Below are 23,206 nucleotides of genomic sequence, written 5' to 3'. Positions count from 1 at the left end.
TGCCTCTCTGGGAGGCTCTCTGAGATCAGAAAATAGGTCTGACCCAGGCTCCTTTCAAACTACTGCCTCTGTCCTGGGTCTCAGAGTGTATGAGATTTTGCACACACCCTTAACAGATAAGTCTCTGTTTCCTACAGCCCTCTTGCTCTCATGTAGCCAAGCCCTTCCAGCCTTCAAAGCCAGATGTTCTAGGGGCTTGTCTTCTTGGTGTAGGATTCCTGGACTGGGGAGCCTGATGTGGGGCTCAGAACCCTTGCTCTTTGGGGAGAATCTCTGTAACTGTGATTATCCTCTTGTTTGTGGGTTGCTGACCTGGGTGAGTGAGTCTTGACTAGGTCATGTCATTGCCCCTTCTGTCCTTCTCATTGTGGTTCCTTCTCTATGTCTTTAGTTGTGGGAAATCTCTGCTAGTCTTCAGGTCATTCTCATTTATAGTTGCTCTGTGAGTAGTTGTAATTTGGTGTGCCTGTAGGAGCTGGTGAGCTCCAGGTCTTCCTACTCTGCCACCTAGCCACACCCTCCCTTAACCTCATTCTTAAAAAAACAAAATTTAAACATACAGTACTGTACAAGGATATGAAGTTATTATCTGTTCCAACAATGAGCTTATAATCTTAGATTATTGGTAGGACAAGTAAATACTTGTAAATACATATACAGTTATAGAAAAAAAACACAAATACAAATCTATTCATACTTTAGAAACTTAAATATATCCTGGGCCTAACATTTTGCTGGATACTTCAAGGAATACAAAACAATATTAGCATACTTCCTGCCCCAGTAGTGTATTATATCACTGGGGAAATGAGATGTGCACACTTTAAATACATAATAGTTTATGGAAGATCTGTGTGTGCAAAGGAGTAATACAGATGGTGAGGACTGTGATGGGCAGCATTGAGAGAAGGGGATCTGACATTTCTTGAAACATAATGAATGTAAAGGTTTACACAGATGAAGAAAAGTGCAGAAAGCAATGTGGAGAGAATGGACTTAGTGTTTTGGGAGTAGAGAGGAGTCTGGAGGCACCTCACTCTTCAGCCTATTACATTCTTGCTGTTCCGAACTGAATTAAATAATCAAGAAGTTAGGAAAGATAGTAGAGGGGCCGTGAGCCAAGTTGGGCAAGTGATTTGGGGAGGGTGCCTTTAGCTGAGGCTAATTCGAAAAGTTGAAATGGGATTAGTCAAATTTTTATGTCGTGGATTCACTTCAGTCTTTTGGTTTACATCTTATTTATTACTCCTGCAGTCTTTTCTAAACAGACTCTCTAGTTTGCAAAAGGAGTATTTGATCTGCATTGGCCTAATTTAGGAATTCACTAGTAAAGTGCTGTCCCTGTAAGTGGCCTTCCTTCAGGTGACACAGTTATTGCCACTTCCTTGTCAGAGTTACTGGATCTTTGGAATCATTAATCACTTCATCAGTCTGGGCTTCAGTTTCCCCTTCTGGAAAATGGGGATGATAATACTTACTTCCTAGGATTCTTATAAAGATTAAGTGAGATCATGTATGTTAGCCCTTTATTTGGCACATAGAAAATGTTCAATTAATGTTGGCAGTAATTATCATGATTATCATTATTATTTTTTACCCTCAATTCCTAAATGTCTTTATATTGTGAGAATATAAGATTGAAAACGTCTTACACTAGACTTTTTTTGATAAATGTTTTATTTTCCAGTTACAAAATGTAGTGATTAACTTAAAATTACAAGATCAGGGTTAGTTTCCTTTCCCTTCTAAAGATGATACTTAGAGTCTGCAGACTCCCTGAGCCTTCGACATCCAGAGACATGGATGCTGGAGATGGGAGATCTCATTATGTCTCTATTTTTCTTCTCTGTTTACTTAAGCATCTGAACTATATTTCAGCTTCCCTCTTTTCTTTCTTTTTTTCTTTTTTCTTTTCTCTTTTTTTTTTGCCTAATGGTTCTCACCTCTTCATGTTTCAGCTAACATGCAATTTCTGAATAAGTGAGTTTTGCTTAATGATGGGAATGAGGCCCTGAAGACGTCTTGATTGTATAAGTATTCCTAAGTATGTATCTCAGTTAACTGATGGGTGGGTCCTTGCAGTTCAACCTGTTTCTGCCTGAGAGTACTTGGTCAAATCTTAGATTGCTAGGTGCTAAAGTAGATACAAAATAGGGATTCTATGTTAATTTCTGACACATATAAAATGTGAATTGAGTACCTCAATTGTGATATTTTTTTACAACTTTATTGAGGCATATTTTATATTGTAGTGTTCAGTGATTTTTAGTAAATTTACTGAGTAGTACTTCCATTACCATAAATCAACTTTAGAACATTTTTGTTCCCACATAATATTTTTGAGGTTCATCCATGTCATAGTATGTATCATCAGTCTGTTCCTTTTTATTGCTAAGTAGATTCCATTGTATGAAAATGGCACATTTTGACTATTCATTTACCAAGCTGATGGACATTTACATTGTTTCCAATTTTTGGCTATTAAGAATAAGGCTGGGGACTTCCTTGGTGGCACAGTGGTTAAGAATCCACCTGCCAATGAAGGGACCTGTGTTTGATCCCTGGTCCGGGAAGATCCCACATGCCGCGGAGCAGCTAAGCCTGTGAGCCACAACTACTGAGCCTGTGCTCTAGTGCCTGCAAGCCACAACTACTGAGCCTGCGCACCACAGCTACTGAAGCCTGTGTGCCTGGAGCCCATGCTCCGCAACAAGAGAAGCCACTGTAGTGAGAAGCCCGCGCACTGCAACAAAGAGTAGCCCCTGCTTGCCGCAACTAGAGAGAGCTCACGTGCAGCAATGAAGACCCAACACAGCCAAAAATAAAATTAAAATTGAAAAAAAGAATAATGCTGCTATGAACATTCATGTGCAGTTCTTTGTGTGGACAAATGTCTCATGGTGGTAGATACCTATGTGTGGAATTCCTGGGTCATATGGTAAATTTATATTTAACTTTATAAAAATTGCTATGCTATTTCCCCAAGTGGCTGCATCATTTTATATGCCTATGTTATGTATGACTGTTCCCATTTCTCTACATCCTTGCCAACACTTGTTGCTATCTTTTTTTTTTTTCCAATTGTGGTCATTCTAATGGGTGTGAAATGGCATCTCTTATAGTTTTAATTTGCACTTCCCTAATGACTAATGATGTTGAGCATCTTTTCATTTGCTTAGTAGGCTAGACTTTTATGGTTCTTCAGCAATAGATGCTATTTACCTTTCTGGCAAGCTTTGTTCATTTTCTTCTTTTGAATCCACTAAATAGCGGTTTGGCAGAGATTAGATTAGATTTTTTACCTAAAGAAGACATGAAAATCTGGTCTAGGTGGTTTAGTGTACATATATTCATTTAAGATTTGCTAGACTGTGAGCCCATCGTTTATCTGTTTTCCTGGTCTGAAGTCCTATTATATTTATATTATCTGTCATAAAAAATATGTCAAGGCCCACAAGAAGACCTTGGCATGCTTCCACCCCATCACACACCATGATGTTTGTGTACTGTGGCTCAATGATCAGCAGTAAGCAGAAGTGTCTGCAGTGGCACAGGGCTACCTTGTACTCCTCTTGTTCCCTGTGACTCGCCTATTAGGAAATGGGGACTCTACAGATATTCTTTTTTGGCCCTTGTTTTTCATCTCCCCTAAACTATAGGTGAATTTTTCATTCAAATTATATCACCTAAAAAAGAATTCTGTTACTCATTGTAGTTCCATTTGGGTAGAAGGGAGGTGAAAAGTAATTCTGTGATGTAGTCACAGGTTTTTCTTTTGTGAAGTATGGACCAATTTAGATCAAGGCCAGGTTGTTTAACTGTTACTTGAGAAAGAATAAATCAAATTGTGTTCTTGTGTTTTTATTTATTTATTTATTTTATCATCCTTTTTTTGTTTGGTTTGGTTTGGTTTGGGTTTTTTTGGCCATGCCACACAGCATGCGGGATCTTAGTTACCTGACCAGGAATTGAACCCATGCCCCCTGCAAAGGAAGCATGGTCCCTTAACCATGGACCTCCAGGGAAGTCCTGAGTTCTTGTTTTAAAATTACTTGTTTGTGTACAAATGTGGCATTTAAAATGCCGTTTTTCTTAACAAATATATTTGAGGCTTCTGTGGTGCCACAGGCTAAAATATCTGAAATCTAGTGGGAAATACTGTATTTTTATTTTCAGTCTTCTTTTTTGGGGGTGCGTTTTGATAATTTCTTTTGTCACATTGAACATGATTTAGTAAGGTAAATTAGAATAGGAAAAGATAGATTATCATTTGAATGATTAAGATGTGAGATATTTTAAAAGTTGTGTGCATGTTGTATTTGTCTAAGATTTGTGCTTTCCTTCATGAAGGAGTATTCATTGAGCATCTTCTGTGTGCTAGGTGTTATCCTAGGCTTTGGGGAGAGGAGGAATGGTTAGAGAGGAAACATAAAGAAAAGGTAATTTCTCATATCGCTGACTGCTGTGAAGAACATTAAATAGGGCATTGCACATAAAGCGCATATAACTTTAGTCTGCATATAACAGAAAACTCCCCTTAAGCTGGTTTAAGTAGCAAGGAAATATATTCTCTCATAACTGGAAAATAGGCTGGGCACCAGGTATGATCGGATCATCAGGGATCCTCTTCCTTCTGTCTCGCCACCCGGCTGTCCTCACTAAAAATTTTATCCTATGGTTGCTTCCCCCATGAATGCAAGATGCCTGCGAGAGTGGACCCAACATCTCGAGGAAGGAGAGGGGTTGTCTCTTTCCTATTTTTCTTTTAGGAACTGGGAGACCTGTTCCAGAAGTTACTCAAGCTAGAGCCAAACTGGCAGGGTAATGTAGTTACGATGTTTGCCTTAGATTAGTTGTAGAATTGGGGAATTATGTACCATGCCACCATACCCAGTGCCTGGCAGGGGCATTCGGGTCATCTTGCCAGAATGAAGATACCATTGTGTCAGTAGCTTCTTTGTAACCTGAGACTAATAATGAGCAAAAGGGCAATAATGATTGGAGTAGGTGACAAGTATAACTTGAAGAGTAATGGAATAAAATTTATTTATTAAATGTGGCTGTAAGCTTGTCATTCAATTCTTAGGGTTTCAACATAGTATAAAGTGTACTGTATTATATTTTTATTATTTTTTCAATTTATGTGTTAAGCAATAACTGAAATTAGAGTCACATGAGTTTTTAATTGATCCTAGGGTTTGCCCTCTTAAACCTATTCACTTTTTAGAACTTCAGAATGGGTAAATACAGTCACCAGTTTGTTCTGGGCTTCAGGAGTCCTGATTAAGATCCTTGAGCTGGAAATGTTTCTATCCATACATGTGTCCATAAGCTTTTACGATTTGGGGGGACTTCATTTCTTTTCTCAAAAACAGTAGAGATGGTGCAGTGTTCATTAGTGAAAGTGCTTAGCTCAGCCTGTATAGTGGACATTCAATAGATGTTTGTTGACTGAAATCCTTCAGAGCTAGAATACCCATATTCAAGACTAACTTAAGTGTTAGTAATTGTGTTAAGTAAAGGTGCTACATTTAAAATTGGCACTTGTTTTACTTTTCGCTTTTCTAGTTATTCATTCAAACAGCCATTATTTATTGGGTATCTACCATATGTCAGGCATTGTGTGATACAGAGGTAAGGAAGACGTCATCCCTGCTCTCAGGAAGCTCAAGAATCCAGGTGGGGAGAACCAGATATTATTATGACAGAGTGGATTTGCAGGAGGTAACCTAGGGTGAGAACCTAACCCAGCCTTGGGTCATCAGCAGGCAAGGCTGCTTGGAGAGGTTCCAGCTGAATCTGGAAGAGTATGTGGGGGTTAGCCTGGGGAATGAGGGCATGGGGAGACAGAGATGATGAAGCTCGACAGAGGCATCGAGGTAGGAAATTGCTGGGTGTGTATGGGAAACTGCACAAAGTTCCTTCCTTATGTAAATTAAGACTAGAAGTGGGAGAGAGAGAGAGGAGGCTGGATAGCGAGGCAGGGGTGGGACGTGGACAGGCCTGCATGCCTGGACTGGGAGCAGCTGAAGGCTTTGGAGCGCCATGGCCAGATGTGTGGAGTCCATCCTGGAGGTGAGGGGGAAGGAAGAGGTGGCACAGCGGCAAGAGGGATGGAGAGGAGGTGAGGGTGGCGGTATCTGTGTGGATATCACAGTATAGCTTCAGCTCTATAATACATGATCAAACACAGGAGAAGAACCCTAAGACAGGAAGTTAAAAAAATGTTATGAGATTAAACTCTTTACAGTATCATTGGGTATCTTTTTAAAATTCATTATCAGGAATTCCTTGGCGGTCCAGTGGTTATGACTTGACGTTTTCACTGCTATGGGCCTGGGTTCAGTCCCTAGTCGGAGAACCAAGATCCCACAAGCCACATGGCACGGCCAAAAAAAAAAAAAAGAAAGAAAGAAAAACAAAACTCATTATCAAAAATAAATCTCCTCTATAAACACAGCAAAGGACAGAAGTAAGATAATATTTAACAACTAGAATTAGCTCTAAGTAGCTTTTACAACTCTCTTTGGTATGTATTTTGGTTCTTCGTAGTTACTGGAATTTTTAAACTATTAACACAGTCTGCGGCAAGCTATTTGTTTTTGTAAATTAATATGAAAAATAAAGATTAAAGCATTTCTAAAGCAGTATGTGATAGAGATAGAATTTGTTGGAAGTAGATACAGTTTTCTTGGGAGAGAAATAATTAATATTAAAAATGACACTTAAGGAATGTATGAATCAGCACAGTTCACCTTATAGCAATACCTTAAAAACTATAATATTAAAAACTGCTTGGCAGAGAACTGATAATTTTTCAGTCATACATGTAAATTAAAGTCAAACTTGTTTTTGTCTAAATCATGCCTAAGTCCTGAGGAGTGAATTCCTTGAGAACTAAGTACATGGCTTTATGCTTGTGTGGCCCCGGGCCCTGTGGGGCTTTGCACATCGCAGGGGCCCTAGAGATGAATTAGAGTGGCCTTTCGCTAAAGTCCAAGTGGGAATTACCAAAGTGTCCTCACTACCACAAAAGAGCTTTCAGATGACACAAATCCCATCTAGCTACAAGATCCAGAGAGAGTAGGACAGAGGAAGATGCCTTATATGTAGATGAAGAATTATGTTTCCATATTCCTCGACCCTGCTTTTTTTACCCTTTTCTTTAAGGGGGAAAAAAAACATGCTTTCCCCTTTTTCATGAAAGGAAAAAAAAAACAAAAACATGCTGAGGCAGCAGATACACAGCCCAATCCCTTGTCTTCCTGCTATATAGGCATATAACAGGAGCATATCATCAACTTTCTCTCTTCCCTTGTAATACCAGTGGATGTTTTCCCCCCTGGGAAGTAGCATAATAGTTTTTCAGATATTTTAGCTCTTAGGAGAACAGCTTTTTTTGAGCTTTTGTCAGAGAGAATCTCCAGGGAAGCAGGTAGTTAAATATACATCACTGTTATTATTTCTCTCTTCCCGGTGTTTATGTTTGCAAAGGAATTTTGTATGATTATGGATTCCTATAGCTTTTTCTGACAATTTATGGTCACTGACAGTATACTGTACCTGAAAAAGAAATGAACTTTCAAGAAATCTTGAGGCCATTGTGTTGTTTTTCTAACAGGTGAGGGATGGTGGCATTGTTTTTCATACTTCCTTTATCTTTGAAACCTGATGAATGTAGAACTAAACCTTTTTGCTAAGGTGTTCCCTAACACTCAACATTATTTTTAGGCTGTCTTGTTTTTAATTGAGTTTTCTTTCCCCATTCAATTGCTTATGTTTCCCTATTCTTGGGCCATTTTATGTCCGCACATATGTGCCCAAACCTGCTTCTAACTCTCCATGAGTCCCCTGGGTTTAGGAGCCATCCCTTCTCTTTTCTGCTTCCCCGTTTCTTTATACAAGAGAGGATCTTATTTATGATCCCTGAATGCTTAACCAGTTCAGTGGGTAGTAAGAGGGAGGTCCTGTACCACTTACTTAGCAGGCAGTGATGTAGAAGGGCATCTGGCTTTAGTAATAAATGCTGGTATGGAAATGACTTCAGGATGAAGTTGCTGCAGATGACAAATAGGAACGGAACTTGGGCTAGAAGGCCCATTGCCATTTGCCTTGGCCATTGACTCACCTCTTTAAGACCCCTCTTTTGTCTTGCATTTCCTGGGCATCTTCTGTAATTTGTGTTCTGATTGTTTCCTGTCTGAGAGGTGTGTCTTCCCAGAGGGCAGGGGCAGGCACTGGTGTGCTTGTGAGCGAGTACCAGGAACTTGGAAGTTAGCCTCATGGGGTAACACTGTGTTCTAGTCTTGAATAGAAATTCAAAAGGAAAAGAAACTGCTCTAAAGCATTATCAACTAAAAAAATGCACACCCTAGAAGCTGCGAATTATGTTTTACTCAGCGGACTTTCGGAGGACTTCAGCCCAGGAGGCAGCCTCTCAGATCTCTCTGAGGGACTGCTCCAAAGAGGTCAGGGAGGAGCCAGAATATGTAGGAGTTTTTGCAAAAGAATCAGGTAGTCGGAACATCAAAAGATTATTGTTAATTAAAGAAAACCAGACAAGTTAATAAATTTAGCACTTTTCTATGTATGGGAAGATAACAAGCGTCTGGGCTCATTGAAATCATTCCTTTGATACACACCTTAACTATCTAGGGCCAGTATCCTATTTTTTTTTTCCCATTCTGAATCCCCTCACGGTGCACAGTCTGGGGTGGCCTGCAATGGCTGATGGCTGCAACATCCTTTGTTTACTGCTATGGCAGGTGACATTCTTTGTCCACACATTGGACCAAAAAGAGGCATGGACGGCATTGGGTCCTGAACCTATAATTCTACAGGTATTAAGAGTTCATGCAGTTGGACATGTGGCATATTCATCGCCATGATGTGATTTCCAGGTACAAGTGGGTAACGGAAGTACCTTGTATGGTTTCCTCAGGTAAGCTTTTAGGGGAGGTAGGGGAATGTTGTAGGCCTGCTGAAGTGGCTGACCATGTTGCCTCCTGAATACAGTGAGTGGCCGTCTGACTGGGTTTTGGTCTTCCCGCTGGGTGTCTGCTACAGCATCAGCCTTGCTCCTTGTGTTTCAGGTGAGATGAGTGAGAGCCGAGCAAAGAGAGTTCGAATCAAGGAGGTGGACGGCTGGACCCTGAGGATGCTGATTGACTATGTTTACACGGCGGAGATTCAGGTGACAGAAGAGAATGTACAGGTAAGGGTGACGCCTCATATCACTTGGTTCTTTACACATGTCAGTGTTCTAATGCAAAAGGACATACCTGTACATAGACACTTTGTACCAAAGTAATAGAATTTGTTGTTAAAACTGTATTTCTAAGAGACATTATAAAGATTATAGCTTTTTAATAATGTTCCTGATTTCAGTATCTTTTATATTCTCAAAGTTCTAAGATACAAATCCTTTAGTTCTCTGAATGATGCTTGTTCTTTTATGAAGACATGGTCATGTTCATTTATAACTACAGTGCTACCCATATTTTCCTTTATTCCCTGGAAGGTTAAGTCTGTAAAGGGTGTTTTTGATGGCCAACAGCCTTTACTTCTTTGACTATTTCAGCATCCTCTATTAGTGATTCTAGATTTTAGCTAAAATTTGGCATTGCACCTCTCTTACTTTCTATAAAGAACAAATGTTTTATATATATGATGTAAATGTTTAACTAATACAGGTGGATGTGGAGTAGAAAGTGAAAGTCCCTCTTTAAAACTGTACTTCTCTTCGCACTCACCAATCCCACACTCTGTGATTTACTCTCTTTCCCCAGAGGGTAGCCTCTGTTATCTGTTTGGTGTTAATCTTTAAGAACATTTTCTATGTAGTTACACACACACACACACACACACACACACACACACACACACAATTTTCTTGACATAGTATATTTTTACTATACCTGTTGTTCTGTAACTTTGCTTTTTTCACTGAACAAAGTGTCTTGGAGTTCTTTACATGTCAATACATATGAGTCCAGCTCATTCTTTTGTGTGGTGTCCTGTACGTTAATCAGCATATATGATTTTTCACCTTTACAAAAATGTTGCAGTGAATGAACATTTTTATATTTGCATCCAAAAATTTCATGGGATAGATTCCTCAACATGTAATAGCTGGATCAAAAGGTACATTCATGTTTTAATTTCTGATAGATACGCCAAATTGCCATCTAAAAGTTTGTATTTATTTATACTCCTTCCAGTAGGTAGACTGTATTTTGAGGACAGCAAAAAGAACTAGGACTAATTTCTTAAGAAATAATCTCTAAATTCTACTTGTGCAAATCGGAAATCTTTTGTCCCTTGTAATTAGTTGAAATATGCTGCAAAATATTTGAATTTGGAGACTGAAATCTTTTCACTTTAACTTGTTAGAGCATGCTGTTATTAAATCTTCAATACTGGCAGTGGTAAGGCCTCCTGGTGATCCTTCCTAGATGGCCTCAGTTAACCTCTGCTTGGAAGTCCCATTCATGAGGTAAAGCATTTGAAAAGCCTTGGTTGATCCTGAAGTCAGGTACAAAGGTGTGAATCAGATGCTATGTGAACCTTTTTTTAACATGGAGGAAAATGTTTGGTACGTGTCATCTCATTCTGGTCTTTTCTGTACAGGTGGGCTATTTGCTGGATTCTGGGGCATTGGTTTCAACAAGACCCTTATCTTGGGTTTCTTTTGCTCCTTCTTTTTATTCGTTTGAGTGCCTGAGTCTCATTGTACCCTATATCTGACCTTCAGTAAATGAATTACTGATTGGTTTCTTTGATTCACATAATGTGTCACATGGGGGAAAACTGCAAAAGGTGGTTTAGGCCTACAAGACTGGAGTGTGTGAATTCAGCTCTGAATGCTGTTTGTAGTAGCTCTTGCAGTAGAGACATTGGCCTGTGAGGAACTGGGAGAACGCTTCTCATGTTTCTTTTAATAACTGTCATGTTCCAGTCCTGAAGTGTTAGTCATCACACCTCAGAAAACCTCTTGCCCTGCTAATTTGCCTTTGTGTATATTGCTAGCTCTTACAGGAATACATTGAAAGAGTTGTATTTGGCAGACTCATTAAATGCTTAACATTCACATTGTTTCTGTTGTTTTTTGGAAGAGGGATGTTTCTTCACCGTAGGGGTATCTTGGTATATAAAGCCTTATTTTATACTCCATTGAAAAATACTTGTTGTGCAAAAGTCAGTTTGGAAATAAAATTGATTAAAATAAGCTACCTTCTCCCTAACAAGTATTTTTTTTAAATTCTTTCTATTATTATTATTTTTAAAATTTATTTTATTTATTTATTTTTGGCTGCATTGGGTCTTCATTGCTGCACGTAGGCTTTCTCTAGTTGCGGCAAGCAGGGGCTACTCTTTGTTGTGGTGTGCGGGCTTCTCATTGCGGTGGCTTGTCTTGTTGTGGAGCTCGAGCTTTTAGGCAAACGAGCTTCAGTAGTTGTGGCACGTGGGCTCAGTAGTTGTGGCTCGTGGGTTCTAGAGCGCAGGCTCAGTAGTTGTGGCACATGGGCTTAGTTGCTCCGCGGCATGTGGGATCTTCCTGGACCAGGGCTCGAACCCGTGTCCCCTGCATTGGCAGGTGGATTCTTAACCACTGTGCCACCAGGGAAGCCCCATAACAAGTATTTTTTATTGAAATACAGAGTAAGGGCTTACCTATCAAGACACACTAAACTGCTCTTTCCTCTATTTTGTATATTTTTGTCTGTCTGTTTGTTAAATCTTTCTTCTAAGTGCTGTTCACCTTAAGGAAACGAGCAGTTCTGGGGAGGTATCAGTTATTTTTATTAATGTGAAGCTAAAGTTTTAAATGGCCCCAACTAGAAGCTCTGCTCTGAGTATATCTGCTGTGAGAGTGCTGACAGTGGGGACGGAACTTTCTGTAATTCAAAGGTTTATTGTTGTCGGTATATTTTCTCATTAGACCTAGAATCAAATCTCTTGTCAGGTAACCTCCCTTTTGTACATTTCTGTTTTAGTAATAAAGTATAGTCTTAGGATAGCAGGTATCTTAGTCTTCTACTTTGGGACTGCATGTTTTTATGTAGAAGCATAGTGCCATAGAATGCTGAGGTCCAGCTGTCTTAGAGTCAGTTGGTGACAGGACAGGACCATAACCCTGGTTTCCCTGATTCCTAGTTAAGGGTCCCTTCTGCGATACTACGCAGTCTCCTTATTACACAGATTTAAAATATATATAATAACTGTTTGAAGTGAATGTTGTTAACTTTGAGTCAAAATGAAGGAATGAAGTAGTTTGAAAGATTAACTCTAAAGAAGGGACAATTGTCATTTTATTATATAAGTAATAGGGTTTTAATTCTGGCTGTTTAGGGTTTCCTGATTATTTTTTTCTTTTGTTATTGCTGTTTTTTTGTTTAGGTTTTCAAACTTTGATTTTGAGTTTGGATGGTTGCTTTTAATTATGGTAAGGTTGGGGAATAATTTGAGCCAAATGAATTTGTTTTTTTTTTTTAAAGAGAAATAAAAGGAGAATACATATTTTACCATGACCACACTTTTAATTGAATTTTTTTGCTGTTGTTGCTGTTGAATAATTTAAATTACTTGTGTTTAAAGTATCCAATCAAATTTTATAAACTTTATATATATATGGGACCAGAGAAAATAAAGCCAAAGCCTACTATAAAAGGAGGTAAACTTTTTTGGGGTCATGGACTCCTTTGAGAAGCTAATGAAAAACTGAGCTCTTTCCCAAGTAAAGGGCACTAAAGTATATATGCATGAAGTTTCACATACATGTTCAGAGAATGCATGTACTTTGTCTCCTCCCACCTTCCCCATTAAGAATACTTGACTTTGTGTGTGTGTTTGTGTGTGTGTATATGAAGGGTTTTCACATGGGTTTATCTTCAGCTGTGTGCTAGGCATTTTACATATGTCTTAGTTGATATTCACCAGCGTATTAGGTAGGTATTACTCTATTTTGCAAATGAGGAAGCTCAGGAAGGTTAAATAATTAGTTCAGCATCACACAGCAACTATTAAGTTGTCATTAACTACTAGTGTTATTGAAAAAGAGAGTTTGTATATTCAAAAATAAAGGTACATTTATAACTGAAAAAAATTTTTCAGTATCCCCAAAATTATTGAAGGTTTATTATTCTTCATTTGATGTGTTGATGAACATTTTGGAGAATCCTAAAGGATCTTGAATTTTTAAAAACATTTACTTTATTGCTAAATTTGTGGTTTTGTTACATATGTTTTTACTTCTCAGCTTTTGGGCATTTGTTTTGGCTTGCTAAAAGTAGACAAGAGTTTTTCACCTGATGTAAATGTGAAAAACTAAGGTAAGGCTATTAATAGACAGTGCCAATGTAAGTAAATGATCTTATTCCCAAATTAATATTATAAGTGTTCATCTATAGGTTCTGTCTATGTTAGAACTTTTATCATCTCAGAATTGAAGAAGCATCTGATAATCTTGAATGGATGGGTTTTAAACAGTTCATGAACTGTTTAAACTTTTATGTTGCATAAACTGGAATTATTTGAGATAGAAAATCTCATCTCTTTAAAAAAAGAGCAGAGTTTATTTATTATTTATTTTTTAATATCTTTGTTGGAGTATAATTGCTTTACAGTGTAGAGTTAGTTTCTGCTGTACAACAAAGTGAATCAGCTATATGTATACATATATCCCCATATCCCCTCCCTCTTGAGCCTCCCTCCCATCTTCCCTGTCCCACCCCTCTAGGTCATCACAAAGCATTGAGCTGATCTCCCTGTGCTATGCAGCAGCTTCCCACTAGCTATCTGTTTTACATTTGGTAGTGTATATATGCCAGTGCTACTCTGTCACTTCATCCCAGCTTCCCCTACCCACCATGTGTCCTCAAGTCCATTCTCTACGTCTGCCCCTTTTTCCTACTCTGCCACTAGGTTCATCAGTACCATTTTTTAGATTCCATATACGTGTGTTAGCATACGGCATTTGTTTTTCTCTTTCTGACTTACTTCACTCTGTATGACAGACTCTGGCTCCATCCACCTCATTACAGATAACTCACTTTCGTTCAAAAAAGGAACAGAATTTAAACAAGAGTTTTTCAAGAGATAGTTAAAATTAATTATTGGTAATAAACATACTAGAGTGTTTAACACAACCTCAGTACAGTAGAAAATTGAAGGTCGTGTGTCCATTTCCTTGGTGGTGTAGGGCAGGACGTTTGTTGTTTGAGATGGGACCATAAGTGACAGCAGTGTGTCATTGTGGAGCCTTCTACCCCTGAGGGCTCCTGAAAGGAGGGCATCGTAGGAAGGGCTTCCATGGTAGGAGTCCTGTTGATATGGTTGACCACTTAATCAAAAAAAGGCTGAAGGGGAGAAACTGTTAAAACAGAGTACTTGTATACCCTAAATATTTTATTTTAACCCCAAACATGTAACTGTACAATTGTATGCTAGTCTTTCGTTGTAAAACTAAGTATGGCCCGCTGCTTGGAGAGCCACATGCTTGTTCTTGCACATACCACACCACACTGATACATCAGCTCTAACTACCCAGTGCTTTTAAAGTGCGGCGAGAGCTCAGACACTTGAAAAGAAATCTCAATGCAAAGTCATCTTCGGACTATACACTTTCTCTGACATTCCTCACACGTCTAATTTGATTGAGAAATTTTTTTGTGGTAACACATTGATCAAATCATTCTAAAGCAATCAAGTTAGTTTTCTTAGAAAAGCTCTGTTTTTACATGCACATGTCATTGGATTACATAAATTTATTCAAGTTATATAATTTCAGTAACAAGTGCAAGTGTTCCAAACAAATTGGGAGCAAACCTAACATGCATGAGTTGGTAAGTTGCATCTCAGCTGGAGAGGAGCGGTAGAAGTGTGCAAGCCTGTTGGAGTGTACAGAGGGGGTGGGAGAGTTGGTTAGTCAGGCCAGTAGGTTAAACGGGGAGGTTGGTAAAAGGTGCTTTTGCTGTATTTCTGCATTGTGTAAATAAACATTGAAATGAGATTCCTGTTGATGGCTATTTATTTTAAAAATGGACATTGAAGACACCCTATGAGTTAAACAGACATTGACGGAATATTTGCTGAGTAGTCGGGCCTATGCTGATGATGGTCCTGATGCTACAAAAAATGAACAAGGAACAAAACGTAATGGATAGAGTATAGACTTAAACTGAATTTGAATCTTGGCTTTGCTATTTAAATGCCGTGTGACCTTGTCCTTATTCCTTAACCTCTCTGAGCCTGATTTTCTTGTCTGAAAAAGGGGGATGATTCTGTTTTTTCTTATATAAGACCTTGTGGAACACTGTGATTAGATAACTGGTTTATATAGAGGTGAGACATGCTGGGACTTCATTAAGAGCCCGGTTGGGATTGAGGCTTGAGCCAGAAATAAATGGGGCTAGGAATACGGGCGTAATTTGGGGCAGGGCAGGTGGCAAGCACTCAATAAATATTTTTTAAATTGAGGGTGGCATGCATTCCAAATTAAAATGTTCAAGGATGAGTGACAAATTCAGGTATGAATGAGGTGCTTCAGGATGCATGGCAGCAGGGTCTTGTGGTGGTGCCTACTGTTAGGCTGATGACAATGTCTTTGATTCAGGAAGAGCTCCCCTGAGTGAACAGTGATCCGAGCGTACAGCTCCTGTGTTCTGGCTTGTCTGGAAAGAGACTTGGTAAGGGCTAGGCAGTTGTAATGACCAGAGCTAAGTAAGTTTGGGATTGTGGCGTCTGTTAGGGAACGGACAGCAAACCCAGAATCTGGGGTCATGCTCAGTTCTGTGGGGGTTTAGGGTTCACATTGTGGCTTGGTAAGCACGGGGGTGCTTTGGGGGAGCACACCACATTTAGCGCAGCAGGATTAATGACAGACCATAATCATTGATTAGGCTCCTAATAAACTTTGCAGTCTTGGTCAGGATTAGTTTAGGACTGAATTGGACTTAACTTGAAGATTTAAGGCTTTTAAAGTCTGCAGCTAGACCAGGCTAGTTCACGTAAGGATTAATAACGATTTTACTGCTTTTTATACATGGCTTGCTCTTTCCCTTTCATACTTCTAAGCTATTGAGCTTGCCTGTTTTTCCACTGCCAGTATTGATCCTGATAAATTCCAATTTTCAATAATAGTTCATTAAAAATTTATGGAGCATCCATTTTGTGCCAGACAGTGTTCCAGCTGTTGGCGATGCAATATCAAGCAAGACAGACAAGGCCTCTGTCCTGAGAACCTTTACAGCCTATTACTTTACATGTAATTGGGTGTTTCTAGTGACTGTCTATATGTGTACATTAGCCAGTGTGCATCATTCTTAGGATCTAGGTATCTAAGTGATATAATTAGTAATCAGAGGATTGTGTGGTTAGTGTGGAGTCACAGAGAAGGGGGTTTGCTTCAAATGGATAAGAGAGGGCTCTAATGAACTATCAAACACACATTTCTAGTGACGAGAATATTGATTGAGTGCCATCAAATCCAGTGTCTCTCCACGCTGTGTGGTATCCAGAAAAACTCTGACAAATAACTGCTCTTCAGATAACCCATTTCTGAACATTTGATATTCAGTAGTTGTTTTTTCTACCCTCAATCACTTGAGCATGTGACAAACTGTACCAGCCACAGTGCTTATTGAGGCCAGAATTCCAACCAGAGGGTAGAGGGCTGTAGTATTTTTGAACTCTCATCTGTCTCCATATGGAAATTGAATAACATGGACCATTTTGCACCTTATGTTAAAAATAATTTTTTCTGACAGAGACTATAACTGTACACTTGATTATGGTTTAAGCTTGGTTATAGTCATGTTCTAGATCTGCCCTTTAGTTATCCTGATTGAATGACCATTCTCCATTCTCAGCCACACATTTAGAAGTTGCCCAAGTACCAAAGGAGTTCAGTAGAAGGAAGGCTCATCTTCAAGGTGAACAAAACATCTACTGAATAGTTTTACAAATTTTTACAGTGGCATCTTAGCATAAAATTATTTAAGTGAGTATATAATACTGCATATTTAAATTATTGTTGAACAACTCAGAACATAATAAGGAGCCCTTAGATTGGCTGTCTGCTAGAAACTTCATGGGCCAGTGGACTCTGGCTAGTTGTCCTATTAGAATTCAAAGCTCAAATCTTGAACTTACTATTGACTTCACTAATGGCCTTGAGTAAGACATTAACCTTTCTGTCTGTTTTACAGCTATTAAATGAGGCTAATGATGCTTTGACACCTCGTAGAAATGCTGTAAAATATACTAGTTAAAGCTTCTAAAAATATTGAAGTGCTCTATGAACGTTAGCCAGAAAATGGAACAGCAGTAAAAAGACTTGAGGCCATGAGGAAGAAGAACTCATTTGAGATTGTTTGGGATCGCTGGATAAAAAGTGCTCATGTACTCTTTCCCTTACTCTTTATATTCTCAGTCTTTAAACCAGGATGTATTATTTGTCACCAAAAAAAAAAAAAAAAGATTCTTAATTTGCTATTGATTTCTCTCCACCCAACAAGTCTTGTGTATTTGGATTAGTGTGGAGACAGCACTCTGGAGTGATGGCAGTACTGTTTTATATCTTCGATTTATAACAGCCTTTTCCATTGGTTTGACTGTGGTGGCTGCAGATATTTCTCATAGCAAAGTCTACAGAAAGCTTACTGTTTTTCCACTTGAGTTCTGTTTCTCTTATGAGGTAGATCGTAAGTCCTTTGTGTCTAAAAGGGTTCTGCAGAGGATGTGCTTGGAAAACACTTGTTAAAACTTAAAAAAGAATAAAAATGCCTTGAATCAAACCTTTAGGATTAGTGGTTGTTTATGGTATAGCAATGAAAATCCTATCATGGGAGTGAATTTATCTGACATTCTAATACCTGGAGATCTGTTAACTTAGTATTTTATCACTTTACCAGAGTAGTGATAATTTTAGTTTATTGTTATTATCCAGAGGCAAAAATGATGACTTTCTTTTACATTAATAATTACTGTAAAATTTTAAATTATTTACAATTGAGTTTTGATCTTAATTGTATTTTATTATGTTTTAAGTTAGAACTCGGTAAGCCTCATAATTTTAATCAAAATATTTGACCAATGAGAACATCCATTTTTAATCATGCCAGTTAAGTTATGTTTTACTCTATATAAGTTAAGAGTATAGAACAGATGAAGAACTTATTTAAAATTTAATATGGAAGAAGCCATTGAGGTCAGCTAGTTTGAGAAAATCTAGTAGCTTTATTATAAGAATATCCTATAGAACTAGATGGACATCACACTTGAAGTGGTTTTTTAAGTTCTTGTTTGGAGAAAAGCTAGTTACTCCAGAAACATTAGTAATTATGTTATTTGCTGTAACTTCATATCATTAAAATACATAATCTTTGAAGATGTCCAGATGGTTGAGTCATTTTGGAGTTCATGTTTTAAGGCGCTGCATGTGGTATATAAAAGGTATTTATCTTGATGAACAAAAAATGACTCTATCCTGATTATGACTTACCATCTTATAAAGCAACATTGAATAATTTGTGCAAGGATGAGAAAAATTCGAAATAAATCCTTATCAGGTGGATTTTTTTTCTTGATCTTTGCCTCATGTTTAGGTATGGAGCCTGCGTGGGAGATAGCACGTTTGCATCTGGCATGTGGCCAGCGTTAAGGTTCTGTCTCTCCAAACCAGTTTAGGTGATTAGAGTCTAGAGCTGTTAATTTATCTGTGATTCTGGTGTATGTGGTTTGAGATAAGCCAAAGGTTTTATAAGCCCTAGCATTATTGACATACAGTTTTTAAAAATTATTACCTTTTGAACCTTGATGTATTAATCCCATTGTCAGGTTAGTAAAATTAATGCACTTCTGATCATCTGGGTTTTTTTTGTTTTTGTTTTTAATTATTTATTTATTTATTTTTGGCTGCATTGGGTCTTTGTTGCTGCGCGAGGGCTTTCTCTAGTTGCGGCCAGTGGGGGCTACTCTTCCTTGCAGCGCGCGGGCTTCTCATTGCAGTGGCTTCTCTTGTTGTGGAGCACGGGCTCTAGATGCGCGGGCTCAGTAGTTGTGGCACACGGGCTTAGTTGCTCCACAGCATGTGGGATCTTCCCGGACCAGAGATCAAACCCGTTTCCCCTGCCAATGCAGGCGGATTCTTAACCACTGCGCCACCAGGGAAGCCCTGATCATCTGGTTTAAGTGTACTTGTGCCTTTCCCGAGGACATATAATTTATGATAACTTTACTTTGTGAAAGTATAGCTGTATCACTAACATGTTTTCAGAAGCTGCTGTTTTAAATTAACTTTATGATGACAAGTGTAGAAATTTGGTCATGTAAGTACGTTTGATTTTTTTGGGGGGGTCATTTTCTTATTTAGGATTCTATCAGATAGGATTATTATTTTCCATTAAAAATTTTGTTTCATAATTTATAAAGGCCTTCCACTGACCTCTGGTTAATCTCAGTGTTGGCTTAAAGCAATCGTTTCCCCCCACCTGGTGGGCTGTAGTTTACATTCTATAGATTTTAACTGTTCAGTTTGCTAAGTGTTAACAAGTGCATACACCTGTTAACCCCACCCAAATCAAGATATTGAACATTTATAACTTCAAGCCCCTTCCCTGTAAATCCCTCACCCTAACTCGAGGGTGATATGATCTCTATTGTAGTATATTAGTTTTGCCTCTTGAACTTCATATAAATAGAACCACACCGAATGTATTCTTCTGAGGCTGACTTTTTTGGCACAACATAACATTTGTGAGATTCACGTATGTTATCACATGTTCCAGTAGTTCTTCTTTATAAATATGCTGAGTACTCCTTTGTGTGGATTTACTGCAATTTACCATGTTGAAGAACATATGTCTAAAGTTTTTGACTGTTATGAAGAAAACTTAAAGCACTTTGATAAGAGACATTAACAATAACACACTATAATTAAGCTCTAGTTGGGGGTCAGGTAGAGGCTGTTATTAAGATGGATGAACTTATTTAATTGCCTATTAAATATGATTTTATTTTTTTTCTTTTTCTTTGTTTTGCTTAACATGTGTTTTCTTATCATGTATTTTCTCACTTTTCATTCTCCAGCGATAATTTGATTTTATCTTACAATCTCTTTTTTATGTTAAGTCTAGGCTTTGAGAAACGAAGTTGAGAGATGATGTATGAATATTGATTGCAGACAAGGTTGAGAGGAGAGAATACAGAATAATTTCTGATGAAAAATAACATGTACCTGAAAAGAGCTATTTGTCTAAGGAGTAAGGGTGTATGACATGTGTGTGTGTTTGTGTGTATGAGAGAGAGAGAGTGTGCACATATGCACATGCGTATATGTCTGTTTTGATTTAGCGTTATATTTACAAAAAAAAACAAAAAAAATCTTTAAAAATTATTAGCAGTCTCTTCAGCCTTGAAAAAATCCCATTGAAATAAATTTGGTAATCTGTGGGGTCCTCTGAATAATATAAAGCAATTTAGAAAGAAGATGGAAAAGGAATAGGCATGGACAAAAAGGGCGAGAGGAGGGAGAGGACAGAAAGAGAAAGAGAGGAAGAGGAGGGTGTAGGATGTAACTGAGTCATACTGTGCCCTCACATGACCCAATTTTTTTCTTTAAAATAGAGATCTTGCTTAAGGCCTTACTCATTCTATTACGCATGTAAAGTTGTTCCCCATTAACTATTCTATGATACCTACTGAACAATGATGGTTGGATAAAGACTCTCCCATTTTTATCAACATTACAGATTTTGGAACAAGGCAGAAATATTTGTTGGTGGAAGAATAATGAACCCTTGGTAAAGGATCTCTCAAATTGATCATATTAGGAATTTTCTTTTTTCCTTCATTTAAACAATTTCTGGTTTTCAGACATGTTTGAATGAAAGTTTAATCCAATCCTATTTGTGCTTAGACCAGATGACTGACACAAAAGGGAGATAATGAATATGAACTATTTTGACAATTATATTTGGCAGTTAATTTGGTGATTATCATCCATAGTTGTAAATATATCCATGCAACACCTTTGAAAAGTCAGAGGTGTCCTTAGTCCCCTGTATTAAGAGATGTATATCTTACTTCTGTTCTTTGAGTTAACTGATAATCTTGGCCTTAAACTTGCCTGTTTTTATTTTAATTAAAAAATATATATATTTTTGAGGCCCACTGATGGCACTTGTCAGTCTCTGTTTTCTTCTTTAGACAGTGGGTCAATCCCTTAACCTCACAACCTGGATCTAACCAGCTTAAATTCTGGTTATGAAGGTAGTTATTTGTGAAATTCTGAGGTTGTGAAAAGGAAGAATCTTAGAGGATCTGATGGAGATACAGAAGGGAATTTTGACCTATAGAAGTAAACTGTATGTTTAGTTTGTCGAGAGACCAGCAGTCATGTTTTTTGATTTGTAGTGATTATAGAGAGGAGAGACTAAAGGAGAGGAGATTAAAATGGATTAATTCTTATTAATGATAGGAGAAATAGAATAAAATATTCTTGTTAGAAGAAGGGACTACCTGCCTTCTGTGTTTCAGTTACTTTGCTAAATGCTGACCTCATTTAGTCTTTGTAACATCCTGGACAGAGGGTTATTATTTTTTTTTTTTTTACAAATCAGAGAATTCTAGCTCTGAGGGGCTAAGTGACTATGGTGATACAGTGAGTATGGAGCTTATCCAGCCTTCAAGGCCAGAGCTCTCTAACTCTAGAGCTTGTGGTAGAGTTTCCATTCTCCATTCTTTACACACTAACTCCATTCTGCCCCTGAGGCTTTACAGGAACTCAGTGACAGATTGGGGATTAATATCTACAGCTCCTGAGTACTCTCATGCCTGTGAACTTCAGACTTTGTGATCCAGAGACCACTGTGAAGGGCAGGAGCACTCAGATGATGGAAACTCCACATGCCCCTACCAAATGTAAGCACTACCTTTTAGAATCCAGGCTCTAGGATGACTGGTATATTTGTTCATTTTGTTCACTCCCAAATCCCCAGAACCTAGACTAGTGGTTGGTATTAATTAGAAGCTGAATAAACGTTTGTCAAATGAATAGTGAGGGAATACCCATAGGATAGGTTGGCCCTGTTTGATGAATAGAGGCTGAGCCAGGCAGGAGGTCCTGGCAGGACAGGAGGAAGGGGACCTGGGAACAGACATTTGTATTTTCTGGGCAGGGACTCAGGGGCACGATTTTGGTTTCTCGGAGAAGTGGTCAGTACACAGTAAAGTAGGGTCCACTGGGAGAAGGGACCTAGTTAGGGGGGCATGTGGGCTGGAACTGGGTCTGGGGAGCAGAGCATCACAGGGCCCAGGGCCACATCAGTGTGGGGATAAATTAGTGCCCACTGGGTTGAGCTGCTTAATTAGAGCCCCGATGTTCTCTCTGCTTAGAGATAAGATTAGATTCAGACCTAAAGCTTCCAGCTATGGAACTGATGGATGCAAGGGCAAGGAGGCGAGCTGTCATTGAAGGATCCATGGACCACTTTCTTTACTTATGTCCACTATGTGTTAGGAAAAATGAAACCTGTGGGAATGTTCAGGTGTTTTGTTTGTTCAACATTGTCTTACTAATCAAGTTCCTTGAGATCAAAGGAACGTGATTGATCTCCATTAAACTTTTTCTAGTATGATTATAGGTTAAAGCTGTGTATTCACTTAATTTTATATGATTGTATCTTATTGCAAACATTTTAGAAATAGTAGTTTTTTCAACCATTATTAGTTTTCATTGTCATTGATTATAATATTTCATTATGTGAGTGTAACATAATTTAGTTGTCATACTGTTCAATCTTCAGTTGTTTCTGTTTTTTTCCCTACTCTTATAAGTAATGCTAAAGTAGAATTCATGGATGTAGCCTGTTTCATTTTTTTGAACTATTTTCTCGAGGTACATTCCCAGAACATACTTTCAGGGTCAAAGGCTTTAAACTTTTATATTTTTTGGTAGCTCTTTATGAATGTTGCCTATTTCCTTTCTAAGAGAGCTGACTAGTTTACAGCGACAGCAAAAATGTGCTAGGGGCCAAGGCCTACTGTACCTTGACCTGAATGTTTGATGTTAATTTTTTTAATCAGTAGTCATAAAATGCTCTTATTTTAATTTATATTTATTTGATAATTAGTGAGGTATCAAATATATTTTCTATTTTTGTATGTTGTGTTTGTTCTTTTCCAAATTGTCCCTGATTATATCTTT

The 23,206-nt window shown here is 38.2% G+C and overlaps 1 protein-coding gene across 2 annotated transcripts in view; it reads left to right on the top strand.

The window, feature by feature from the left end:
- KLHL2 (kelch like family member 2) overlaps positions 1-23,206 on the top strand; it is a 126,297-nt gene that overhangs the window by 34,517 nt on the left and 68,574 nt on the right. The window contains exon 4 of one of the 2 annotated variants that reach the window (XM_057547291.1): positions 9,093-9,214. The exons of the other annotated variant lie outside the window; for it this stretch is intronic. Within the exon in view, the coding sequence (XP_057403274.1) occupies positions 9,093-9,214 (122 nt within the window). The remainder of the gene's footprint in view (positions 1-9,092; positions 9,215-23,206) is intronic. 2 annotated transcript variants of the gene reach the window in all.

Source organism: Balaenoptera acutorostrata, chromosome 5 (genome assembly GCF_949987535.1).
Source record: "Balaenoptera acutorostrata chromosome 5, mBalAcu1.1, whole genome shotgun sequence".
NCBI lineage: Eukaryota > Metazoa > Chordata > Mammalia > Artiodactyla > Balaenopteridae > Balaenoptera > Balaenoptera acutorostrata.
Note: the sequence above shows the minus strand (reverse complement) of the source record. Positions and strands in the feature narration are given on the sequence as shown.